General features: G+C 38.8%; 1 protein-coding gene across 5 annotated transcripts in view; it reads left to right on the forward strand.

The window, feature by feature from the left end:
• Positions 1 to 26,571, forward strand: part of TFAM (transcription factor A, mitochondrial) — a 42,543-nt gene that overhangs the window by 617 nt on the left and 15,355 nt on the right. For 3 of the 5 annotated variants that reach the window (XM_067710172.1, XM_067710173.1, XM_067710174.1), the window contains exons 2-9: positions 224 to 342; positions 1,621 to 1,691; positions 2,102 to 2,251; positions 5,715 to 5,810; positions 11,244 to 11,300; positions 12,789 to 20,349; positions 21,241 to 21,454; positions 21,619 to 23,550. In XM_067710172.1, coding sequence (XP_067566273.1) covers positions 224 to 342; positions 1,621 to 1,691; positions 2,102 to 2,251; positions 5,715 to 5,810; positions 11,244 to 11,300; positions 12,789 to 12,917 — 622 coding nt within the window. In that variant the 3' untranslated portion in view covers positions 12,918 to 20,349; positions 21,241 to 21,454; positions 21,619 to 23,550. Of the gene's footprint in view, positions 1 to 223; positions 343 to 1,620; positions 1,692 to 2,101; positions 2,252 to 5,714; positions 5,811 to 11,243; positions 11,301 to 12,788; positions 20,350 to 21,240; positions 21,455 to 21,618; positions 23,551 to 26,571 lie in introns of those variants that run through there. The other 2 variants (XM_067710175.1, XM_067710176.1) reach the window with 2 other exon arrangements.

A 26,571-nucleotide genomic window follows, 5' to 3' on the forward strand; every position in this document is an offset into this window, starting at 1 on the left:
CTCCACTGTCTTACCTTCCTAGGAGGTAAGCACTTTGAGATTTAAGTTTTGCAAGCTTTTGCCTCTGGATAGGACAGGATTTTAAATGTCATTATATTTCTTGTCGAACGTGTCAGATATATAGCATCTTGATGACATCTTGTTTGGCATCTGTGTTCAGATCCTTACGAATATGGGCACTTAAATGCTTAACAATGGTTATTTTCTTTTTATTTGTATGTAGTTTTGCGAATGTACGAAGATGGTTTTCATCTAACTTCATTGGTTATCCAAAGAAACCTATGACTTCATACGTTCGATTTTCTAAGGAACAGCTACCCATATTTAAAGCTCAGAACCCAGGTGAGGAGTTTGGGCTATATACTCTTCTTTGATGTAATAAAGAGGCCACTAAGCAGTTAAATTGGAAACTTGATTTTCTCTACCAAAGCATCCAGTGAATGCAGAAACATAACCATTCTGTTTGATGTTCTGTAAAATAGGAGGTATAACATATTTTTTACCAAATAAAAATGCTTTAAATGTAATTGAGAACTAGTGAAAGTTATTTTTAAAATAGCATGCAGAGTGGAAAGCACCCAGGGAAGAGGATGAAAAAGCTGAATTTTGGGCTTTTTTGCCATTGGCCCAGAGGACCATTGATGAATCATTTTACCTTTTGCTTAGCTCCTGCTTCTGCCACTGGGAATTATTTATAAAGTTGCAATGAAATAACTTATGTGGACATGTTATGTAAACTTTAAAGCTCTACACAAATTACTGTTAATTTCAGGAGCTTTTTCACTGAAAGTCAGTTCTTGAGTTCCTGAAAGATTTCCAGTTAGGAGGTTTGTTGACTCCCTAGAAAGGGTGTGGGTCTTTATTTAGGTTACAGGGTAAAGATAATGACTAAATTAGTAATTGCTGACCTTTGCTTATGATTTCTAAAGCCTTTTCACATGCAGTACATCACAGGGCACTTGTGAAAATCAAATGAGCTGTTAATAGTCTTACCTTATAAAGAACTGGTTTAAGAGACATGCCTCAGTACTCACATCTTTTAAAATGTAGGAGTTGAAACTAACAAGTGGTTTGTTAAATCATTTTTACCCTGTCATTCCAGTTAAGATGAGGAAGGCAATGGGGAATAATGAATTGGTTTTAGTATAATTTAGTTTGTTTGCAAATGGTATTTCTGTAATTGATATACAAGGTAGTGTTACATGAATCAAGACTATATTTTGTTGTTTAGTCAGGTTTAATGAACTTGATAATTCCTGAAAGACTTGAAAAAAAAGAAAAATGTTTTGATTGAAATGTGAAGTAAAAAGCTTATAGACACTGATTATGCAATGACTTAAACTAGTAGTCAATTTCTGAAGACCATTTTGGTGGTAAGTGATAATCCCTAATTATTGGATAACAGACTTTAACAATGTTAGAAAATATTAAATTATTTATCGTATTTAAATTAGTTGGTTAGAAAAAAGCTAAATCATTGTATTAAGTTGTGTGGTATAGAGGTATCTGTAAAAATACTTAATTTTAGAGCTAATGGATTATGCTTCCCTGGAAGTCTTTAGAAATTGATCCTGAGACATAAAATTGTGACATCAATTTTTACTTTATTTCATTTCGTAGATGCGAAAAATTCAGAACTAATTAAAAAAATCGCTGAGCTATGGAGGGAACTTCCTGATGCAGAGAAAAAGGTAAGCATATAAGTTTTCAACATTGCTGACCAGTTATTCTGTAGTTAAGAACAATTGTCATGTCCTTTAAGGAACCAGATGACCCAGAGTTTTTTTTTTTAACATCAGTTATCTACAAAGGAACTTCATATGTTCTGATCCACATAAATGATGAGAATATGGATGTATGGGAGTGGCGATGAAGGGTTGGCAGCAATTTGAAGTTGAAGGCTAATTACTGGACTTTCACCTCAGTAATCATGTATATGAAAAATACGTGACTTATAAATGTGATCCAAGAGCACATTTTTCACTTGGTGGTTCAGTCTATCTTTACCTGAAGTCATGCAGTTGTCTTTCTCTGACAGGTGTGCTATGTTTATTAGTCAACAACAGTTTATTGACTTCTTATATGAGTTTTCTATTTATAGATGTACGAAGATGCTTACAGGACAGACTGGCAGGCATACAAAGAAGAGATAAACAGAATTAAAGAACAACTAACTCCAAGTCAGCTGGTATCTTTGGAAAAAGAAATCATGCAGAAACGTTTAAAAAAGAAAGCGTTAATAAAAAAGAGAGTGAGTATCATTGTAATATTCTTTTCCTTTGGCAAATAACAAATATATATATATATATCTATGAGTATAGGTGTTTTTGTCTTATTTTGATGACATGGTAGAATGTCATCAAGTGTACTCTAGTTAGGAAAAAATAGGATTGTTCCCTTCTGCCACTAGGACCACTTGCCTTTGAGTCTGTTTTGGAAACCCTTTTTGCTACTTCTGGATGCATCTGAATTTAAGATATATAGTTAAGACTGGCATGAAAGCTGTAGGAACAGAGTTGTGAAACAGCCAAATCAGGAATAGCAAGAATCTTGCTTCTGGGTCTTGTCTAGAATAACCTACTGATTTGAATTGTTCTATAGGTAATGGTGAATTTTACTTTGAATATTGCTGAATAGACTGAATTAACTCAACAATTTTTAAAAAGTGCCTGTTGTATCTAATCAAATAAGAAGTGCCTTTAGGATGAAATCCTGTTTTTCCTCATTAAAAAAAACCCCACATGTTTCAAAATTAGTGGTTTCCAGCTTAAGGTATTAATCCATTATAAATTCCACTGTTTGATAGTTGGACTACATCTTTCTGTAGTATTAGGTGTGAGGTGGAGAACTTGCTGGTCCAGTACATATACAATAGAAAAGGGTCATCAGAGTTAAAACTATTTCTCTGGAAAAGTAGATTCTAGCCTTTAATGTGAGGTGCTAGGATCTTCTCCCTAACCCTAATGTCTTAAGCCCTCCTAGCACTCGGGTTGAGGACTCACCCAATTTCATGTCAATGATAGTAATCTGAGACTGCTGATCCAATTAGTAAAAGGAGGCCAGAAAAGATACTAAGAGTGAGAAATAACTGTCTCCGCATAGGGATGGTATTTGGAGGATTGAGAACTAGGGTTTTCTCTCCCTTTTTTGCTCTCCCTTTCTCCTTAATGCACCCAAACTAGTATTTAGAGTGGGGAGGACCAGAAATGAGGATTGGGCAGATATAAGGGGTTTCCTAGTCAAATATTTCTTCTGTTCCTTTCTCTGTTCTCCTCATATTCTCATTACATGTGTGTTATACCTATTGTAGTTGTCCCATGGTTGTTGGATATTCTGTTATGTTTTCTTTTCTTTTCAGTCTTTGTTCTCTTTGCTTTTGGGTTTTCGAGGATCCTTTTTTTTTTTTGGCTGCGCCATGCAGCTTGCCCCCTGACCAGGGATCAAACCCGTGCCCCCTGAAGTGGAGGCTCAGAATCCTAACCACTGGACTGCCAGGGAATTCCCTCTGTTAGTGTTTTTTATCTCTGGCACTTCTTTTTTTTAAAAAAATGATTGTGCACTTATTTTATTTATTTATTTAGTTAGTTTTGGCTGGGTTGGGTCTTCCTTGCTGTGCTCAAGTTTTCTCTAGTTGCGGCGAGTGGGGGCTACTCTTCGTTGTGGTGCGCGGCCTTCTCGCTGCGGTGGCTTCTCTTGTTGCAGAGCACAGGCTCTAGGTACATGGGCTTCAGTAGTTGTGGCACGCGGGCTCTAGAGCGCAGGCTCAGTAGTTGTGGCTCACGGGCTTTGTTGCTCCGCAGCATTTGGGAACTTCCCGGACCAGGGATCAAACCCATGTCTCCTGCATTGGCAGGTGGATTCTTAACCACTGCGCCACCAGGGAAGTCCCTCTAGCACTTCTTTTTGGTTCTTAATGATTTCCATCTCTGCTTACAATGCCCATCTGTTCTTGCAAGCTGTCTAGAATCCTTAGCATATTAATCACAGTTGTTTTAAAATTCTGGTCTGATAATTACAGCATCCCTGCCATGTCTAGTTCTGAGGATTGCTTTGTCTCTTTAAATTAGGTTTTTTGCCTTTTAGTATGCCTTGAAATTTTTTCTTGATAGCTGGACATGATGTGCTGGGTAAAAAGAAATGCTGTATATAGGCCTTAGTAATGTGGTGAGGCATGGGGACAAGGGAAGCATTCTACAGTCCTGTGATTAGGTCTTGGTCTTTTAATGAGCCTTTGCCTTGGCTCTGTGAAGTTCACAAGTGTTTCTCAGTTTTTTCTCCCCTTTGTAGGTGGTGCAGGATGGCTAGAATAAGCTGTAGTCAGGTATTTCCTTTCATTGAAGTCAGTTAGGCTCTGATAGTATACCAGCAGGTTAGGTTCTGATTAACTAGTTTCCCCTGAGGGCAGGCCTTGTTAAGAATAATAAAATGCTCAGGCATTTCAAAATGTTTCCTTTTCCTCTCATCCTGCTGAAAGCAAGAGGGGATTTTTCTTGATATTTACTGTTGGAATCTGGTCAAGTTCCTGGGGATAAACCTCACAATGTGAGGTCCTTCCTATGACTGGGTAACTCTCAGAGTTGTCCACATGGAGCCTCCAGCAGTTTGTTAACTGCAATTCAGTTTCCTCCCCGGCACTGGTTTCCATTCCTGAGTCTCTGCTTCGGTAAGCCTCGACTCCCTGTGTTCACCCCTCTGTCTGTCTCTTCAATCTTGGGGGCAGCAGTTTGCCATGTGTCCTCTCTTCTGTGCATCCAAGAGGAGTTGTTGATTTTGCAGTCTGTTCAGCTTTATACTTGCTAGGATGGAGTGGTGACATCCAAACTCCTTACATGTGGAACCGGAAACCTGAAGTCTGAGTGTTTTCTTTCTCTCTGTTGGAATTTTCCTTTCCATTAGAGTCCCAGTTCCAACTAGTTAGAGAGTAGGTGAGAAGTGTGGGAATCAGGAAGTTGTAGGTGAAGCACCTAGGAGAGAAATCCCTAGCAGTAACTCTAGAAACAAAAGGGGAAATGCATAGTTAAGTTGTAAAATGCCTAGTTTTCTGACTGAGAGGTTCAGGGCCAAGAAAGTGATCTCTACATGTAAATCAGAGAAGCCCTACATTTACTTATGAATGAAAGTTGGGTTTGTTATTGACTGTAACCAAATTGCCATTAAAAGCTCCATCATTTTACAAATTACTATCAAATTCAGCAACTAAATAAGTTAGGATGATGCAATATCTTTCATTAGATAATGCATCCCCCGACCCCTTTTGATACATAGTAAAAAGAATTGAAATTAACATATCTGTTGAGGGTTAAAGGTTGAGAGACATGCAGGGAAGGAAATGAAATGAGAGATTATTAAACAGATACTCTAATGTTCTTGAGTTGTGGTGGAGACATGTAGTGCTTTGGCCAAGGAGATGGTGGTGTACAAAAAGATTTTGTACATATGTGCTCAGTTATTCAGTTCATGGAGACCATGAAAATAATATGTAAAGGAAATGTTTTTGTATGAAACATAACTCACAAAATCTATTAGAATTTTCAAAACATTACTATAAAAATTCTGACCCCAAGAGGGACAATCACATACTTTATATAAGAATCATAATGTTCACTTTAAAGAACATTCTGTAATGCATAGTAGTGAATAAAGTTTTTCTGTAGGTGAAATTAAGTCTCATAGAGGTTAAAACTTTATCTCACTCTTCCATTTTTATTACTTAGGAGTTAACGATGCTTGGAAAACCAAAAAGACCTCGCTCAGCTTATAACATTTTTATAGCTGAACGTTTTCAGGAAGCTAAGGATGGTACATCACAGGTAAAACAGAACTGTTTATTTTTAAAATTTTTGTTTATTCTAATTTTTAAAATACCTAGACAGGAAATTTTAGGGGTGCCACATGTCAAATGGTGAAGAAAAGTGGTAAATTACTATAAACAAATACTATATACAAATAAGGCCCTCTTTCTTGTATCTCTTTTAAAGAAGAATCCTTTTTCTTACCACATACAAGTAATTTGAATATGTAGTTGCCTATATATATATAGAGAGAGAGAGAGTCAACTTTTAAAATTCAAAAAACATAAAATTTTCAGCTTTATAGGGTTGTTAAAATTCTGGAGACTTCTTATCCAGCAGTTCTTAACTGTTTTACAGTCACTGGGAAGGTAGGGTTGAGGTGTAATATTTTGTACTGGGATTTGAGTGTAACCTATGGCTTCATGTTACATCCTTTAATAAAATTTTAGTTTTGCCCACAGGAATGTATTACACATGTGAATGTCATAGGAATGTGCAGGAAAAAAAAAAGCTTGTCGTTCCTGCTGTGGCTTGGTGTTGCATTTATTTCCTTCTTAGAGGCTCCAAATTGACAATTGTATTTTTCCTTTTATAATAAGCCATGGTAAGAGAAGTCGGTTCAGATTCCTAATTCTTGTCAATCTGAGATGAAGGTTTTTTGCCACTCTGCCTCTTTGGTTTACTTAGATCATTTTACAAATCCTGTTGAACATATGATTAAATAATGTATATATGTGATGTACTTTTTCCTGGCTATATACTTTTACTGATTTACTCCTCTTGGGATTTTAAATTTAGTTTCCATGGCCCTGCATTACTAAAAAAGCAAGCCTATTTATTTTTTTAGTTGGAATTTGCTCAGTCACTAACTTACCTTGTATTTATTGATAGTGTTCTTATTAGTATAAGAAGGTTATATGCTTGAGAATCTGAATCAGTGGTTTTCAACTCTGACTGCATCTTGGAATCACTTCAGAAGCTTCATGGCTGGGCCTTATCCCTGGAAATTAAAATTAACTCAATTATATCATTTTTATTCATGTAAAAAATACATCCATATAGTTTAAAGAATCAAAATGAGACTTGTTATGAAAGATACTAGTTTTACCGTGCTGTCGTATTCCTTACTCTACTCTATCTATTCCTTACTCCTTACGACTAATACATTCTGTTTTAGTCGATTCTTGTGGTATTTACCTCCATATCTCTAAATAATGTTCTGTATTGTTACTTCCTGATTTTTTAAAAAAATTCTAAGCATTACTTATATTTTAGGCATTACCTCTCACTATTTGATGAACATTTAACTTTCTTATTCCGCTGTTCACATTTCCATCATCCTACCCCCCAATATAGTTATCATAATTTTGTTTAGATCAATATAGAGTACTTAATATTTTATGATAATGTAAACCATATTCATAGCTGAGGTGTTCCATTTGCTATGATTATTTTTCCTTTCTTGCAAAACTTTCCCTGAAATTGATTTTCTTTTTTTTTTTTTTTTTGCGGTACGCGGGCCTCTCACTGTTGTGGCCTCTCCCGTTGCGGAGCACAGGCTCCGGACGCGCAGGCTCAGCAGCCATGGCTCACGGGCCCAGCCGCTCCGCGGCATGTGGGATCTTCCCAGACCGGGGCACGAATCCGTGTCCCCTGCATTGGCAGGCGGACTCTCAACCACTGTGCCACCAAGGAAGCCCCATGTCTTGTTTTTGTATTTGCTTAGTTTTTTATGTACTATCCATAATTCCACCCAAATTCTTCAATATTTAGCTTTGAGTACATTTAGATGCATTAAATATTCTGTCAGTTTCAATCCGGAACCTCTGATATGTTCCAGTTTGGTTGTTGCCTTCTATGCTTAGTGCATAGCTGACATCCTGGATCTTCATCATCACCCTTGTGGTGCTTTTGTTTCTTCTGTTGTCTTTCTTGGTTTACTGATTCTATTACAGCATCTCCCCCAGCCCAGTAAGAGTACATGGGAGATTAATTTTTTGAGTTCTTGCTTGTCTACATTTGTTTGATAGTTTGACTTGACATAGAATTCTAGGAAATCATGTTCTTTGAAAAATTTAAAAATATTGCTCCTTTCTCTGGTAGCTTTCTAAATTGCTTTCGAGAAGTATAAAGCCGTTTTGATTGTTGGTCTTTTGACTGTGATCTGTTTTCTTTTTTCTCCCCTTCTCTTTTTTCTTTGTTCAGACTCTCTAGAACTCTTATTATTTGTTTATGCATCTTCTGAACTGGTCCTTTAGTTTTCTTAGCTTTTCTGTATTGTTTTGGCCTTTTTTGCATTTCTTTCTGGGGATATACGTTTTCACTTAATCTCCCTGTTTTCAGCATGTTACTGTTGCCCCAACTGTACTGGGCATCCACAGAGTAACTATTTTACCCTTTTAAGAGGATGAATATCATAGAATCTGCCCATGGTGGGGATTTAACCTCTTTTTTAAACAGACTTTCAGTCGATCTCATGTTTTAGCCTGACCTTCTCCTCTATTTTATACCTGTCTGGTGCTGCCAAATTTCTGAGCTACTTGAGAATTCTGCATTGTAAATCAATTTGCCTTTTACTTTTTTGGGTTTAGGTATCATTTCTACACCTGCTTTTCAGCTTCCAAAATGTTGTGTTGGTACTGCCCTCTCCTGTTGTCTTTGTCCATATGGTTTTTATGCCTTAAGAAATTTTAGTTTAATTTTAAAAAATAAATAAACCACAGAAATTTATTGCTTACAGATCTGGAGGTTAGGAAATCCAAGATCAAGGCACCATCATGGTGAGGGCCCTTTTCTGGTTCATAGCTGGCACCTCTCACTGTGTCCTCACATGGTGGAAGGGCTCATTTAATGGGGTTTTAGGAAGCAACAGAAGTAAATGTCTTTTCATCCCTTTTTTTTCATGATTTATTTTTTTAGGTGAAAGATTATTCATGCAACTTCATAAATTATTGTTTAATGCATTGAGTGTGAAACCTTATGGATTAAATATAATTTTTGAATTTATTTATTTTATTATTTATTTTTGGCTATGTTGGGTCTTCGTTGCTGCACTCGGGCTTTCTCTAGATGTGGCGAGTGGGGGTTACTCTTTGTTGCAGTGTGCTGGCTTCTCATTGCAGTGACTTCTCTTGTGAGCACAGGCTCTAGGCGCACGGGCTTCAGTAGTGGAGCATGGGCTTAGTTGCTCTGCGGCATTTGGGATCTTCCCGGAGCAGGGATCAAACCCGTGTCTCCTGCATTGGCAGGCGGATTCTTAACCATTGTGTCACCAGGGTAGTCCCTATGGATTAAATACAAGGAAAAAGATATGTTATGAAAAAGATATGTTATGAAAGAGAGCATTAAAGCAATTCTTTCCAAAGCTAAGAGGACAGTTATTTAGTAACCGTCCCTGAATATACTAAATGTGTTTATAAAGGTAAGTTTAAAATATTCAAAACATAGGCTCGGATACTATCTGGTACCTCATTTTTTCTTAATAGGAAAATAAAATTCAGTCAAAGTTCTGGTCAGAATAGTAAAGTTCATTGTTTTAACTCTACTTCTCCTTAAAATCACTAATGATATTCTCCTAGCTTTAAACAGGTACTTTTCAAACCATATCCCTCTTTCCCTCACATTCTCCTTCTCCTATCCCTCTGTCTCTTCTCTGCCCCTTATTCTCCACCCACCCATTTTTCCCTTCAGTCTTTGCTCTCTGGTAGCAACAGCACAAGCTGTGTGACGCATACTCACTCTCCTCTCTGCCTCTCCTCCCGCTATGGGATCCCTGCATCCCTTTAATTTTATAGATGAAGAACCAAGCCTAAGGGAGGTAATATGACTTTTTCCAAGTCACATAGTTAAGTTCAGCTAAGTAGAATAAGACCTGGTGTTGTATTTTTCCTGTGACTACACCTAAACATGTTGGCACAAATTTTAGAAGAAAATTTTAAGCTACAGAGAGGAAATAAAACACTTAGTCTTTGAAGTTAGTCTATGATAGAATGTAGTTTATACTTGATTATTAATGTTTCTGAATCCAAAAAGATAAATATCTGCACAGGAAAAGCAACCATCAACAAAATGAAAAGTCATGCTACCAAATGGGAGAAGATATTTGCAAATGATTTAAAGAATTCATACAACTCAGCAAAAAAAAAAAAAAACTGATTAAAAAATGGGCAAAGGGGCTTCCTTGGTAGCGCAGTGGTTGAGAGTCCACCTGCCGATGCAGGGGACACGGGTTCGTGCCCCGGTCTAGGAGGATCCCACATGCTGCGGAGCGGCTGGGCCTGTGAGCCATGGCCGCTGAGCCTGCGTGTCCAGAGCCTGTGCTCCTCAATGGGAGAGGCCACAGCAGTGAGAGGCCCGCGTACCGCAAAAAAAAAAAAAGGGCAAAGGATCTGAATAGACATTTTTCCAAAGAAAGACATAGAGATGGCTAACAAGTACCTGAAAAGGTGCTCAACATCACTAACAGGGAAATGTAAATTACAACTACAATGAGATATCAGCTCATAGCTGTTAGAATGGCTATTATCAAAAAAACCCAGGAAATAACAAGTGTTGATAAGGATGCGGTAAAAAGGGAACCCTTGTGCTAAAACGCTAACTCAAAAAGATATATACACCCCCATGTTCACTGAAGTATTATTTACAGTAGCCAAGACATGGAAGCAATCTAAGTGTCCATTGATGGATGAATGGATAAAGAAAATGTGTATATGCAGTAGAATATTATTCAGCCATCATAAATAAGGGAGTCTTGCCATCTGTGACAACATGAATGGTCCTTGAGAGTATTATGCTAAGTGAAAAAAAATCAGAGAAAGACAACGTATAATCTCATTTATATGTGGAATCTTATAAAAAGAGCTCATAGACACAGATAACAGATTGGTGTTTGCTAGAGTTGTCAGGTGGGGATGGGGGTCAAAATGGGTGAAGGAGATCAAAAGGTACAAACTTCTAGTTATAAATAAATAAGTCCTGGCAATGTAAGGTACAGTATGGTGACTGTAGTAAATACTGTACTGCACATTTGAAAGTTGCTAAGAGAGTAGATCCTAAAAGTTCTCATCACACACAAAAATTTGTAACCATGTAGGGTGATGGATGTTAACTAGACTTACTCTGATCATTCTGCAATATACACAAAAACCTAATCGTTATGTTGTACACCTGAAACTAATGTTATATGTCAATTATATCTCAGATTTTAAAAAGATACCTTTTAAAATACCTTCATACCATTAATATTTGTACATTTTAACAGTTTAATAATTTTTACTTAGAAAAAATGTTAAGAATTGATGAATCTTTGTGATTCTTGATATTTGAGTGTTTGTTATTGGAATGAATAATAAAAAAACATTTTTCTTTAATCATTGAAATCCCTGTATCTGGTATTTAAAGGTATGTTGTTTTACAGGTAAAGATGGTACTTAACGGTATGTTGTTTTACAGGTAAAGCTGAAAACTATAAATGAAAGCTGGAAAAATCTCTCTAGTTCTCAAAAGCAAGTAAGTAGTATGGTTTTAGTCTCAAGTGTCTAGTTAGAATATCTATGAGAATATGTTAGAGCAAGGCTTGATTCATGTGAAAACAATGTTATATTACACAAAGTATTTTTAAATCATTTTCATATTCTTGGAACCAATTTGGCTTTTCTCTTTTGGTAGTTTTTTTTTAATTGGCTTCATTTTATTTTATTTTTAAAAATATTTATTTGTTATTTTTGGCTGCGTTCTGGCACACAGGATCTTTCGTTGCAGCATGGGCTCTTCATTGCAGTGCACAGGCTTCTCTCTACTTGTGGTGCGCTGGCTTCTCTCTACTTGTGGCACGTAGGCTTAGTTGCCCCATGGCAGGCATGTGGGATCTTAGTTCCCTGACCACGGATTAAACCCATGTCCCCTGCATTGGAAGGCAGATTCTTTTATTTATTTATATAGAAATAAATAAATAAATACACACATACATACATACATACATACATAAATTGAGGCTGCATTGGGTCTTCCTTGCTGCTCGTGGGCTTTCTCTGGTTGCAGCGAGCAGGGGCTACTCTTCATTGTGGTGCACGGGCTTCTCATTGCGGTGGCTTCTCTTGCTGCGGAGCATGGGCTCTAGGCACGTGGGCTTCAGTAGTTGTGGTGCACAGGCACAGTAGTTGCGGCTCGTGGGCTCTAGAGCACAGGCTCAGTAGTTGTGGCGCATGGGTTTAGTTGCTCCGCGGCATGTGGGATCTTCCCAGCCCAGGGCTCGAACCTGTGTCCCCTGCATTGGCAGGCAGGTTCTTAACCACTGTGCCACCAGGGAAGTCCCTGGTAGGTTGTTTTTTTTTTTAATTTATTTATTTTTGGCTGTGTTGGGTCTTCGTTGCTGTGCAGGCTTTCTCTAGTTGCGGCGAGTAGGGGCTACTTTCTGTTGTGGTGCGCAGGTGTCTCATTGCGGTGGCCTCTCGTTGCAGAGCAGGGGCTCTAGGGCATGGGCTTCAGTAGTTGTGGTGCATGGGCTCAGTAGTTGTGGCTTGTGGGCTCTAGAGTGCAGGCTCAGTAGTTGTGGCACACGGGCTTAGTTGCTCTGCAGCATGTGGGATCTTCCCGGACCAGGGATCGAACCCTTGTCCCCTGCATTGGCAGGTGGATTCTTAACCACTGCGCCACCAGGGAAGCCCCCTGGTAGTTTTTTACTGCAAATAAAATTGGTATCTAAAACAGTGTCACTCATAACTTAGTGTCACTGTATCCAGTGGTGGTCACATCTGGCCCCTGTTCCTTTTCCATACTCCAAGCCCTGAAATTGTAACAACTTCATTAATATTTAAAATCTTTATCTCTTACCTTTTTTCATCTAATTTTTATCTCACGAAAACATTCGTTTCCAATCCCCCCTTACACATGTAGAATAGTAAGGTAATTTCTAGAGTATATATAGGAAAGCATTGCAGAAATTAATTGCAAAGATTCCTCTAAAGAAATCATTTTAACGATTATACTTTTTCTCAGGTATATGTTCAACTTGCTAAAGATGATAAAGTTCGTTATTACAACGAAATGAAATCTTGGGAAGAACAAATGGTTGAAGTTGGACGAGATGATCTTGTACGACGGTCAGTGAAATACACAGCAAAATAGTGACCCTGAGAAGTATTAAAATAGAAGATTGAATTATGTTCATAATGGATAGACACAAGAAACCAATTAGGTCTCAATACCCAAAGCTGTTGTAAAATTAAAATGGATAAAAGTTGGTAAACATTTATATTTAATTTCTTTTCTTTAGCCCGTTGACTTCTGCCAGCCAATTCAATACATTTTGTATTGGTGTCTTGCTTTGGAAAACCCAAACAGATAAGAGTTCATGCAGAATGTATTTTGTGTTTAGGAACCACTGAGCATCAAAATAATCCATGAAATGTAACCGTGAATCATTTTACCTTTGATAAAGGTAAATCAGACTGTGAAGTTTTTTTATACTCTATGACTATGGAAAGAATATTCTTGTTTCCTTATATTATGGAGGCAGGAGTTTCCTTTTCAAAAGTGTCTCAACGTTTGTAGAACCCATAATGTTCTGTGATATAATTGTTCGTTTTTAATAGAGCATCCAGAACTCATGTTGGCAAATTCCAAATCCTAGGTATAATTCATATTGTAGTCAGAGTTGACGGTTGTACATGCAAGAGATTTCTGGTGTCAGTTGCAACTTTTATAAAAGGGATAGAGAAATTTATAAACCTTTTCCTCATTATCTTTTTTCCTAAATTAAAAACTAAAAAATTATGTACCATATCTATGCATATTGTTTTATATTGCATAGAGTAAAAATTTAAGTGTTTCCTAATTATATGTTTTAAGGTGAGACATTCATTTTACAGCTTTCTGGGGTTTTTTTTTTTTTCTTTGTTTTTTTAAAGTAGGAATTTGTATTCTGAATTATTTTTTCTCTTACATGATTATATTTATCCAGAAAGTAGAGAACTTATTTGGTATAAGTTTTAAAATGAGAGATCTAAAAAACATAAGTCTCCTGTCTCTAGATTTGGAGCCTGTAATTTTTAAACATTTTGCATAACATACAAAAACCTATGTACGGGACCCAGCTCTGGCCTGTTGGTGAAATCCAGCCCACTGCCTGCTTTTCATGGCCTTGTGAGGTAAGAATTGTGTTTACAATTTTAAATGGTTAAAAAAAAAAGAATATTTCAAGGCACATGAAAATTAATATGAAATTCAGTGTCCATAAATAATGTTTTATTGGAACACAGCCATACTCATTGTTTATGGCTGCTTTTGTGCAACAGTGACAGAGTTGACTAGTTGTTACAGAGATGGATAGCCTGCAAAGACTGACCCGTACAGTGTGGAATGAGATGCTCTTAAATTATTTGCTATGGCTCAGTAAAATAATCCTTAAGAATTTGCTAGTTAGCATATAAACCTTACCATCCTTTAGCATTTGTTTATCCTCTTAGGAGAGTCAAGCAAAGGTTTTCAAAATCCTCACCAGCTTTTTGAGCAAAATATTCTACTGTCATCATCAGTTCACAAGAATAAGATAACTCAAAATTTATATTATACAAAATATTATGCCAAAAAATTGTGTATTCTAGATCTCCAGAAACAAATGAAAATTTTTGTAGTTTGTGGATAGAAAATAAGTTAAAAGTCATGAAAAAATGACTTTTTACATACCGAATTTGGCAAAGGTAGGGACTGTAGGGAAAAATATAGCTTAAGAGAAGCCTAAGAGTTAAATATATGAAGCTGAGTGTATTCAGACAACTTTCCCCTGTGGATAGGAATACAGGACAAAGTCTGCCATTAGGTAGATAGGCACCTTGGGTCTGAGGCTAGAGTATTTTGGGGAGTAAGGGTTAGGGAAGAAAAGGACGTGTGCTAGTGTCTATCACAAGCTTTTCTCAATTAGGTTTCCAGGAGAGAAGTAAGCCCTAATTCCCTATAGCATCTAGAATTGTACTGATTTTGTATCATCCTCAAGAGAATGGAGAAAATAATCACTCAAATAATTTACTGTGTTCTGTGCGTCAGATGAGCCTAGGGAGCAGATAGGAGTCAGTGTTTGTAATGAATATTATAGAATGGGTGAGGTAGAGAAATTAGTTATGTAAACACCTGCAGGACAAGTGTAGTATAAAACACATCTTTGCAATTACTTTCTGAGCTCTTTTAGCATTTACCTGTATCATTTTATAGCAAACACATTCAAATCTTATCTTCCCGAATATACTGGGAAGTTCAGTGTCTGGTAAGTTCTTAAATATTTACATCTTAATATAGGGAAGAAAAGTATGAAACAGTGAAAGGAGCTAGAGCAAAACCATTTTATGATATCATTTTATTTGTTTTTGTTTCTAAAAGAATGTCATCATTAATACTTTAAATATTAGGATAATCTGATTTCACACCTTTCTTAATAAACTTCAGTACCTGTTGAAGACTGGCATGCCATATATCAAATGCCATCCAGTTTAACAATATACACAAATATTCTATTGTTATAAAGAATAAGAGCTTATATCAATAATCAGTGGCCAGTCATATAACACCTTACTTTTTACACTTTTCTTGAATTGACTCAACAAAGTAATTGCTGTAAGAGCTAAAGAATAGTGCCAGGGAAAAGATGCTGAGGAAATGAAAGCAGTGTTTATGCTTTTCTGAGCAGTTGGTCATAAAGAGATGTTTATACTTTTGTTCATTAGAGTACCAGTATTAAATTTTTTGAAATAAATTGATGATGGGTACGTGTGTAATTATTTTACTTTCTGATGTTTAAGGGATATTATGTGCAGATTCAGCCTACTGTAATCATTTAATTTTGCTGTTGCTTTTGGCTAACTCCTTTTTTGGAAATCCCACTTTCTTTTTTTAAATAGTTGCCTATGAATGTATATATTTAAATTTCTGAATTAAAATGATATTACTACAAGTAGAGTTAAAGTAACTAGAAAACTTTATTGATTTTTCTGACATTTACTGTACCTAAAATTAATCACCACCAGGTTGTGCTAAAGCAGCAAGAAGTTCTTATGTAGTTAAGTAATAACTGTCCATTATTTCTCTTAATTTTATCAATCTTTTTACTATAAGAATTCTCTCAAGAATACTCTCTTACTTTCCTCTCCTCACAGCCCCTCTCCCTTCTTCTTTTCAAAGCTCCAAGCTCTTACAGACAAATTTGAAAATGTTATAAGCACAGACTGTATGTTTTGAAATTTTAAAGCAGTAATATTTTTTTTTAAATACTTCTTAAAAAATTGAACCTTTGGGAAGAATAAGAAATGAACATATTTATTACTTTGAATTTGTAAAACTTTCCAAACAGAAAGTAAAACTATACAAAGCTAGTATCAGTCTCTCACATTGTTCACAAATAAAGTACTTTTGGTAATTGATTAAATCATTGATTATATTTAATGGAAAATACATGAAACATGACTATTTTGTAGCACATTAAAAAATACTTAAAAAAAATTTTTTTTTCCTGGCTAAGAAGCTACATACTTAAAATTGACCCTAAACAAGAATTTTAAATAAGCTAAACATTTAAAAATCACCCTAGGGCTTCCCTGGTGGCACAGTGGTTGAGAGTCCGCCTGCTGATGTAGGGGACGCGGGTTCGTGCCCCGGTCCGGGAAGATCCCACATGCTGTGGAGTGGCTGGGCCCGTGAGCCATGGCTGCTGAGCCTGCGTGTTCAGAGCCTGTGCTCCGCAACGGGAGGGGCCACAACAGTGAGAGGCCTGCGTACCGCCAAAAAAACCCCAAAACACCCTAATGTCATTTAAATCATCGTTACATAATGGTGTCTGATTTACATGTGATGTGCAAGAAAATAATTGAATTTACTTTTTTGCCCGTATTAATCTAAGATTTATCCAATTTCATTTCTCCACGCCCACAAGTCATGTATAAGAGGAGAATAAGGAAGGCAGTATAGTTGACCTTTGAACAGTGCAGGAGTTAGGGATGTGGTCAGAAATCCATGTATAACTTATAGTTAGCCCTCTGTATACATGGTTCCTCTATATACGCAGTTCTGCATCTGTGGATTCAACCAACCGTTGATTATGTAGTACTGTAGTATTTACTGTTGAAAAAAATCTGCATATAAGTTAGACTCACAGAGTTCAAACCCATTATGTTCAGTGTCAATTATACAGTTCTGACACAGTGACTTTTTACTATAGAGACTACCAACCATCAGCCTTCACATTAAAAAGTTGATTGGTTATACCCAACTCTAAGATTCTATTTAAATTATCTGTTTGATCTGGAGACAGGGTGGGATCAAGATGGAGTAGGAAGACCTTGAACTCACCTAGCCCAATGAACACATCAAAAATACAACTATGTATAGAGCAATTCTTCGTGAAGGAGACCTGAAGACTAGCAGAACAGCTCTTGTACAACCAAGGCTGTTGTACACAGAGTCTGGTAGGGAGGAGAAGCATCCTAGCCAGGATCCGCATCCGTAGCTGGTGATCCAGAAGATTGGGATGTCACAGGCTTGGGATTGTTCCTAAGGAGCAAGGAATTCACACCCCATATGAAGCATCCCAGTCCTGGGGTCTGTCACTAGGAAGACAGCCCTCTTAGTTGGTTTGAAAACCACTGGGGCTTACTGGAGGGCTGTAAGAAACTGAGACTCCACTCTTGAAGAGCACACACAGATTTGCTCCCAGTCCCAGCACAGACCAGCAGATTGAAAACTGTCTGGTGCTCTGGCCAGCCTGCCAGGACACCCCAGGGTACACTCCAGTCTGCACCAGGATCCCACTCCAGTCCTGCCTGAACTGGCACCATTCCCCATTAAGGTGGAGACTGCCATTGCCAACACACATGTATGCACTGGGAAAAAAGGATAGCCAGCTCAGAAGTGAAACTCCAACACCTTGGCCGCAACCTCACCTCTGACCAAAGCAAAGACTGCCACCACAATTGCACGTGTGCGAATGTACTAGGGAAAGAGCAAGCCAGCCTAGAGGTGGGGTTCCAACCCCTTGGGCCCTGACCCCACCTCTGACCAAGGTGGAGCCTGCCATTGCCATCACACATGTGTGCGTGCACTGGAGAAAAAGCAAAGCCAGCTCAGAAGTGCTGTTCCAACCCCTCAGCCCCAACACCACCCCTAACCAAGGCAGAGACTGCCATCATGCCAGGAAGAAACTTAACTTCCTTAGGGCTCCTGCTCAAGCCCCTTGGACTTGGTCCCACTTCCCAATAGGGTGACAACCACCACTGAGCCTGGGACAAGTCCCAGCTCACATCTGACTCCAGCTCTATTCCCTTGGACACTAGCCATACCTCCCATCAAAGCAGCTGCCATCAGCACACCCCAGGAGAAGACTGCTCCCACCAAAGCCACTGGGCTAACACAGACTGCATAAGGAGGCTCCCACAGAAGGACATGCCTACAAGACCATAATAGGTAACAGTTTCACCTAATTTCATAGAGACAAATAGAGAAAGTCAAAATGAGAAGACAGAGTTATATATTTCAAATGAACGGGGGGGGAAAAAACCCGGGGGGGGGGAATGAAACATAAGTTACCTGATAAAGAGTTCAAAGCAATAGTAAAACAAAAAACAATAAAACACACGAAACAGAAAACACACACACAAAAAAAAACTTGGGAAAAGAATAGAGGAACACAGTGAGAAATTCAAAGAACTATGAAACATGAAAAAGAACCAGTCAGAACTGAAGAATAACTGAAACAAAAGTACATTAGAAGGAATTAACAGGAGATTAAGTGATAAAGAGTAATGCATAAGCAATCTGGAAGATAGAATACAGGAAATCAAATCAGAACAGCAAAAAGAAAAACTTTTTTAAATGAGGATATTTCAAGAGACCTCTGGGACAACATCAAGAATACAAACATTCACGTTATAGCGGTTGCAGAAGGAGAAGAGAAAGAGGTTGAAAATATATTTGATGAAATTATGGCTGAAAACTTCCCAAACCTGAAGAAGGAAAAAATGTCCAGGTACAGGAATTACAGAGTCCCAAACAAGATGAATCCAAAGAGACCCACACCAAGACATCATAATTGAAATGATGAAAGTTAAAGAGAGAATCCTAAAGACAGCGAGAGTAAAACAAAGATGCTTTTTCTTTTTGGCTGCATTGGGTCTTTATTGCTGCGTGCAGGCTTTCTCTAGTTGCGGCAAGCGGGGTCTACTCTTCATTGTGGTGCACGGGCTTCTCATTGTGGTGGCTTCTCTTGTTGCAGAACACAGGCTCTAGGTGCGTGGCCTTCAGTAGTTGTGGCATGTTTGCTCAGTAGTTGCAGCACATGGGCTCAGTAGTTGTGGTGCACAGGCTCTAGGGTGCGCAGGCTTCAGTAGTTGTGGCTCACGGGCTTAGTTGCTCCGCGGCATGTGGGTCTTCCCAAACCAGGGCTCGTGTCCGTTGCATTGGCAGGCAGATTCTTAACCACTGTGCCACGAGGGAAGTCCATGGACTTGAATATTAGATGCTTTTTATGGTTAAATTTTATAGGTGTGATAATGGTATTGTGATTACGTAGGAGAATGTCCTTACTCTTAGAAGATACATGATGACACACTCAGGGCTGAAGTTTCATCACAAGTAAAGACATCTAGATAAAGCAAATATGGCAAAATCAGCTATTGACTCTAGATATGTCTGCTCACTGAATCTTTCAAATTTTCTATTTGTTTGAAATTTTTGATAAGGAAGAACTGGGAAATATATTGACCAAGAAAATGTTTATATTGTTTACTGAAATATTGCTTGAATATCCCATTTGTGTAAAACGTCAAATAGTTGTGCATGTTATCTAAGGTAGATGAGGCTGTGTGTGATAACCTGTTTTTTTCAGTTTGTGTGTATTTTTACTCATCTAACAATTTTGTGTATTGCAAGTGTCAACTGAAAAAGAATGCACAACCTAAAAGTTGAGAGTTATGTTTTATGAGGCTGACATTCTTAGGACTTCAAGCCGGGGAGGCAGCATCTCAAGTAACCCTGAGAAAACTGCTCTGAGGAGGCGAGGGGCAAGCCAGGATATATAGGAGTTTTGCAACAAAGGGCAGGTAGTCGGAACAAAAGATTATCGTTAATAATAATAATAATAAACTAGGTATATCAAGTTAAGGAATTTAGCGCTTTTCTACGTATGGGAAGATGCAAGAGTCTGGGCTCAATGAAACCATTCCTTTGATACGCACCTCAGCGATCTGGGGCCAGTATCCTGTGTTTTCGAGTTTCCTCAGGTCTCGCTGTGGGGAGTGGCTGCAATCCTATGGCTGCTAGATGGCAGGTATTCTTTGTTTCCTTTCTAAGTTCCCTCAGGGCTCACCGGCTCACCCTCGGAGGTGGCTGCAATCCTTGATGACTATGACCGTTGATGACTATGACATCCTTTGTTTACTGACATGGCAGGCAATATTCCATTTCTCACAAGTAATTTTGAGAAGCTGGCATCATCACACTTTATCATGATTACTACTACCGCCAATGCCACCAGCACTGGGCTGCTGTGCCTTCCTGGGAGAAGCCCTGCTACCACCAGGTTTGTTTTCAAAGCTTGCACTGCGGGTCTCTTCTCTGGTCTTCTCTTCCACCCGCGTCAGCGTCTGGGCTAGCGCAGCAACCGCCTCACACCGGCTCCCTGGCTGCGATCAAAGTGGCTCAGGTCCCACCCCCAGCTCCGGGGCGGGGCTCCAGCCGTGAGACCAGTCGGGGGTAACACCTTCGGGGTCGACAGGCCCTCTGGCGCATGCGCCGCCCTGCGCGCAGCCTCAGTCGGGGTGCGGTGGGCACTGGAGCGCGGTTGGCGCTTGGCCGGTGCGAAAGGCGGCAGAGCTTGAGGGAGGAGCGGGGTTCAGGCCCCTATCCCGGCCAGCGGCAGCTGCTGCAGTGGCTTGTTCGAGTCTGGTCCTTGTACGCTTACCCGCGCCTGCGGGTCCCCAGAGAGGCCGCCGTAGTGTTGGCGGCCACTGTGCTGAGGCCGCCGCGCACTCGGTGAGGACGGCAGGGACTTCTCGCCCTCCCACTGTATTAGTACCGGAAACTGACTCAGAGTGGCTAGCGAGTGCCTCAAGACGGCAGAGCCGGCGGAGGAGGCACATCCACATCTGCTTCCTCCCTAAAAAACAATTCTGCCTAAACGTTGTGCCCGTCCCTGCACTGAGCCAAAGGACATCGCTGTCAAGTATAACGTGGACTCTTTTCTCATGGGGCACTTGTATTTCCGGGATTCTTCGTGTCTCTTCGGGGGTCTGGGATCATAGTTCATAATGGTTAGTTCTGGGGCTGGTATGAACTGTCCAGCCTGTGTGTTTTCAATGGTACTGATTTGAGTTTACTGAAGGACCCACCCAAGATTTGGGGGCACAGGTGTTCCAAGATTTGGGGCGCTCATATAGGTTCCAACTAAAATGATTTTGTCCCTTGGGTTCAGGTCCTGATTCCTAGGAACAAAGCGGATCTTGTGAGGTAAAAGGAATCCCGCCTGGAAGATGGCTCATATGAGTGGAGACCTTCCACCAGGGCTGCAGAACAGAGGAGGATCAAGGCCAAGAAAGAGCAGACCCTAGATTTGCACAGCCGATTGCACCATGCACCATGTGATCCTTGTGCTCTACAAGCCACCCGTCAGACTGTGAGAACCTGAGGTGTGAGCCAGGTTTCAGGAGAGGGAGCTGGGCTAAGGCAAGGGGCAAGTCTGCCCAGGAAATTATATAGTCTGGGGGAGAGAAATACCACCTACCACTAAGAAAACTTATCTCAGACCTTCCTAACAGCCTTTGACTTCTTTCACATTCTCTATTCTTTCCAGTGCTTGAGGGGGCCTCACCCTATGCCCTTTATCACCCATGACATTGAGAGAGGTGGATGCTTCCTCCATCCTGACTTCACAGACACAGGAAGTAGTGAAGGAAAGAGCTTCCTGGACTACTTGTTTCTGCCTAGGATGAAAGATGAAAACCACTGAGCCCAAGAGGATGAATGACCAGGTCATCCCATTCGTAGCAACCTAGCCAATAGTCAGATTTTCCGACATAGTTAAGTCAAACCCAGTTTCTATTAAAAGACTGAGAAACTACTGCCAAGGTAGTTCAGGACCAAAAGATGTTCTACAGGAGGACATTTTATCCTGCTAGTGTGTGGAGCTTATAGGTAGGAGAATCCAGGAGATGCAAGGCAGATCAGATCTCTTGTGATCTATTCTTTCTTCCTCCAGCCCAACTTTGTAGTTCACTACGTGTTTCCTCGATCCACAGAAAATGAACAGATCTCAGGTGGTTTGTTTATTTTTTCCCTCCTTTGTTTACAGTGTCTTACATGAGACTTTTTAGGGTTAATAGGTTAGAATGGAAATATAGAAATAGATGAAAGTCAACTTCAGGGATAATAGGAACACATCAGTATCAGAATGAAGTACTATGCAGTTATATGCAGGTTATATGCTATTACTAGACTATTCTGTGCTATCATTGACCGAATTTGTCTGATTTTTCTGATAGTCAGAAAAAATGCAGATGTTCTTTGTTACATGATTTGCATTGGCCCTTAAAGAAATCATCATGTGAATTCCTCATGAAGCATTAAGAATTCTAAAGAAAATGTTCCTTTCCTAATCTTACTGTAGGTATCATAGTAAATAATCTTTCAATGACTATGGGAAATGGGTGCAGCCAGCTGCTTGTAATTGCTCCTCAGGGGAAGCAGGACACTTTGTGCCAAAGGCGAACTCAGTCAGTTGAGGTTTCCAGGGGCTTCTCACCGTGGTCTTGTAGACCTCTTCCTCATGGTCCCACTTGATCCGGGCATAGAACCAGGGATATCTGCAAGAAAGAATGGATTATGTCACCTTCAGATAATCTTCTCTTATATTATGTATAGATTGTGCTGCAGATAGATTAAAGTTGTATTTTCTGGCACACGCTTCCCCAGTGCACTTTTACATTTCAAACTGCATCACTTGTTGGATCTGTCTGGTGAGGAACACCGGTGACCTTATTATGACAAATGTCATTGATCTTATAGTATTTGCCTTAATTGAGCATTCTATCCAGTGGACACTCATGTTCAGTCCCTCCTCGAAAGTGTTGATTGGTTTCTGATCTCTTCCTCTGTGATGATTTCTTTTCTGTTTTCTCAATGGAGTCTTCTTCCTCTTCTTGCCTCTTATTACTGCTTCTCCCAAGGTGTCCATTATTGGTCCCCTATTGTCCTCACTCTCCTGGTCTTGCTGAGTGATCTGTTTTCCTGTCTGGGGATGCATCATTTGCTGGGATGCTTTTCTGGCTCTCCAGCCCAGACCTCTCCCCTACCTTAGACCCAAATGGCCAACTCTCTGCTGGACATCTCTGTATAGCTCTTCTAAAGGCCCGTCATACTCTACAATCCAAAAGGAAAGTTGTTATTAACAGCTCCCCCCACTTTCTCCTTTATTTCCCATCAAATGTTATCACCAGCCAGTCCATCATCCCGGTGAAAAACCCAGTATCTATTTCTAAGTGCTGTCCTTTACCTGCTACCCGCATATCCAGTCAGTGATCAAATCTTGTTACATTCAAGTTGTTAATATTTCTTTCTGTTTTTGAAATTGAAATAAAGTGCACACAGATCCTCGGGGTACAACTTGATGAATTTTTCATATGTGCTACAGCTGGATAGCTATCACCCAGCTCAAGATAAAGGCCATTTTCTGTACCGCAGAAGTCTTCTTTTCTTTCCAAGACTGTACTTGCCCACTCATTCAAAGGTAATTATTATTTTGACTTCTGTTATCATATATTACTTTTGTCTCATTTTAAACTTCATACAAATAGAGTCATGTAATATATAATCTGTTACGTCTGACTTTTACTCAACATTATGTTTGAGGTCATCCATGTGTAGCAGTAGCTTGGTTTTTTTCCCATGGTATGAATATACCAGTTTATCTGTTGTGTTCTGAAAGGATATTTGGGTTGTTTACAATTCTGGCTTTTGTACACATGTGCACTTGAATCTGAGGGATAGAAACCTAGGAGTGGAATTGATGGGTCATAGCATGCATACATATGTTTAACCTTGATAGATTCAGCCAAACGGATTTTACAAAGTAGTTGTACTGCTTGATACTCCCGCCAGCGGTATGTGAGAGGTTCTCTTGTGCCATTGCCTTGTTAGCATTTGGTATTGTTTGTGAGGTTTTCTTTTTCTTTTTTCTTTTTTAGTATTTGGTGGGTGAGTGTAATGGTATCTCATTGTGGTTTTAATTTGCATTTCTCAGATTGCTGATCATGCTGAGGATCTTTTCATGTTTTCTAACCATTTTGATATCTTTTTCTTTAAAGCGTGTATTTGTTTTGTTTGTTAAAAAAATTGATAGTTTTTCTGTGCTGTATTAACTTGGATGTTTATATTTCTAGATATGAGTCCTTTGTCAGATATGTGTACTACAGATATCTTCTTTAAGTTTGAGACTTGTTCTGAATTTTAATTAAGTCCAGTTTATCAATATTTTCTTTAATGGTTAGTGCTCTTTGTGTCCTGTTTAAAAAAATTTTTGCCCATCCCGAAGTCGTAAAGGAATTCTCTTATATTCTCATCTAAAAATTAGAATTGTTTTAGCTTTCACATTTAAGTCTATGATCTATTTTGAATTATTAGATACATATACATAAACATATACATATCTTTTTTTGAGCTATGGCTAGTCAGTTCCCACAGTACCATTTATTGAAAAGACCTTCCTTTTCCCACAGAATTGCAGTGGTGTCTGTTAGAAATCAGGTGACCATATGTGTGTATCTCTTTTTGGATTCTTATTTCTGTTGCAGTTGCCCCTTTGTCTACCCTATGCCGGTACTGCCCTGCCTTATTATTTTAGCGTTATAAAAAGTATTCATATCTGTGGATATAAGTTGTCCACTTTTGTTCTTCAAGATTTACCGTAACTACTTTAAGTCCTTTGTATTTCTTTTTTTTCTTTAATTAATTAATTAATTTGGTTGCACTGGGTCTTAGTTGTGGCAGGCAGGCTCCTTAGTTGCGGCTCGCCATCTCCTTAGTTGCGGCACGCAGGCTCCTTAGTTGCAGCAGGCAGTCTCCTTAGTTGCGGCTCCAGGGCTCCTTAGTTGTGGCTCGCCACCTCCTTAATTGTGTGGCACATGGGCTCCTTAGTTGTGGCATGCGAACTCTTAGTTGCAGCATGCATGTGGGATCTAGTTCCCTGACCAGGGAATGAACCCAAGCCCCTGGCATTGGGAGCACAGAGTCTTATCCACTGTGCCCCCAGGGAAGTCCCAGTTCTTTGTATTTCTGTATAAACTTTAAAATCATATTGTCAACGCCCTGCCCCCCTTCCCACCCTTCCCTGGGAATCTGCTGGAATTTGGTATTGCATTGGATCTATAGATTGATTTGGGAGTTAGGTTATATTAATATTGACTTGAATTTTCAACTCATGAACATGGCATTTCTCTTCATTTACTTAGGTCTCCTTTAATTTTTCTCAGGAATGTTTGATAATTTCCATTTGTACATGTTTTACTTCTTTTGTTAGATTTATTCTTAGGTAGTTCAAAAATTTTCTCCCTATTTTGGCGTTGCTAGTATATATAGTCAATTTTTGTATATTGAACTTGTTTTCAGTGACCTTACCATTTATTAACTCTAATATTTTATCTGTAGATTATTTTGGAGTTTCCTTCCACACAATTATGTTATATGGATATTTCTTACTTTTTGTCCCATTTAAAAACTTTAATTTCTTTTTCTTTATTGCTGTGGCTAGGAGCTACCATGGAATAGAATAGTTCTATTAGAACTATTAGAACTATTAGAATAGTTCTATTAGAACTATTAGAACTATTAGAACTAATAGTTCTATTAGTTCTAATAGAACTATTCTAATAGAATAGAATAGAATACATACTTGTTTTCGTCCCAGTCTCAAGGGAAGCGTTTCGATATTTTATCATTTAGGATGATACTTGCTGTAACATTTTTGGTAGATGTTCTTGGGGAAGTTTCATTCTACTCGTGGTTTGCTGAAAGTTTTTATCATCCAATGGTGTTGAATTTAATTATTGAGTTGATTGTATGGTTTTCTCCTTTATTCTTTTAATGGATTGATATTAACATACTGATTGATGTAATTCTATTAATGTTTTGATTTTCAAGTGTTAAACCAGCCTATTTTTCCAGGAAAAATTCCCACTTGGTCTTGATATTCTGTCATCTTTGAATGTATTTCATGATAAGTTGTTTAGGATTTTTGTCTTTCTTCATGAGAGAGACTTTTATTTACCTTTTTTATAATGTTTTTGTCATGTTTTATATCAATTGTATATGGCCTCAAAGAAACATGTTAAGTATTTCCTCATTGTCTATTCCCTGGAAGTGTTTGTTGAAGATTGGTATTATTTATTACTTAGTTGTTTGTAAAAATTCACCAGTGAATTTATATAGGGCCTGGATTTTCTTTATGGAAAGTTTTTAAATTATAGATTTAATTTCTTTGTATTAGGGAAATTATTTTTTAGAACATGATGTAAGTTGTAGTTGCTTCTTCCCAGCTTGTCATTTGTTATCCCCAGCTGGGAGCAGGTGCTTTTTGTCCCAGGGCAAAGCACAATCATACGAAGGGTTTCTCACATTTTGCTTTACTCTACACAAACTTCCACCTTAAAATTGCTACACTAACCCCCAGCGTTCCCATCCCCCTTACCTTAATACACTGTGTATTGTGTATTAAGGCACTGCTCCAACACACTCTTCCAAAACACTTCTCATC

The sequence above is a fragment of the Pseudorca crassidens genome, chromosome 16, assembly GCF_039906515.1.
Source record: "Pseudorca crassidens isolate mPseCra1 chromosome 16, mPseCra1.hap1, whole genome shotgun sequence".
Classification (NCBI taxonomy): domain Eukaryota; kingdom Metazoa; phylum Chordata; class Mammalia; order Artiodactyla; family Delphinidae; genus Pseudorca; species Pseudorca crassidens.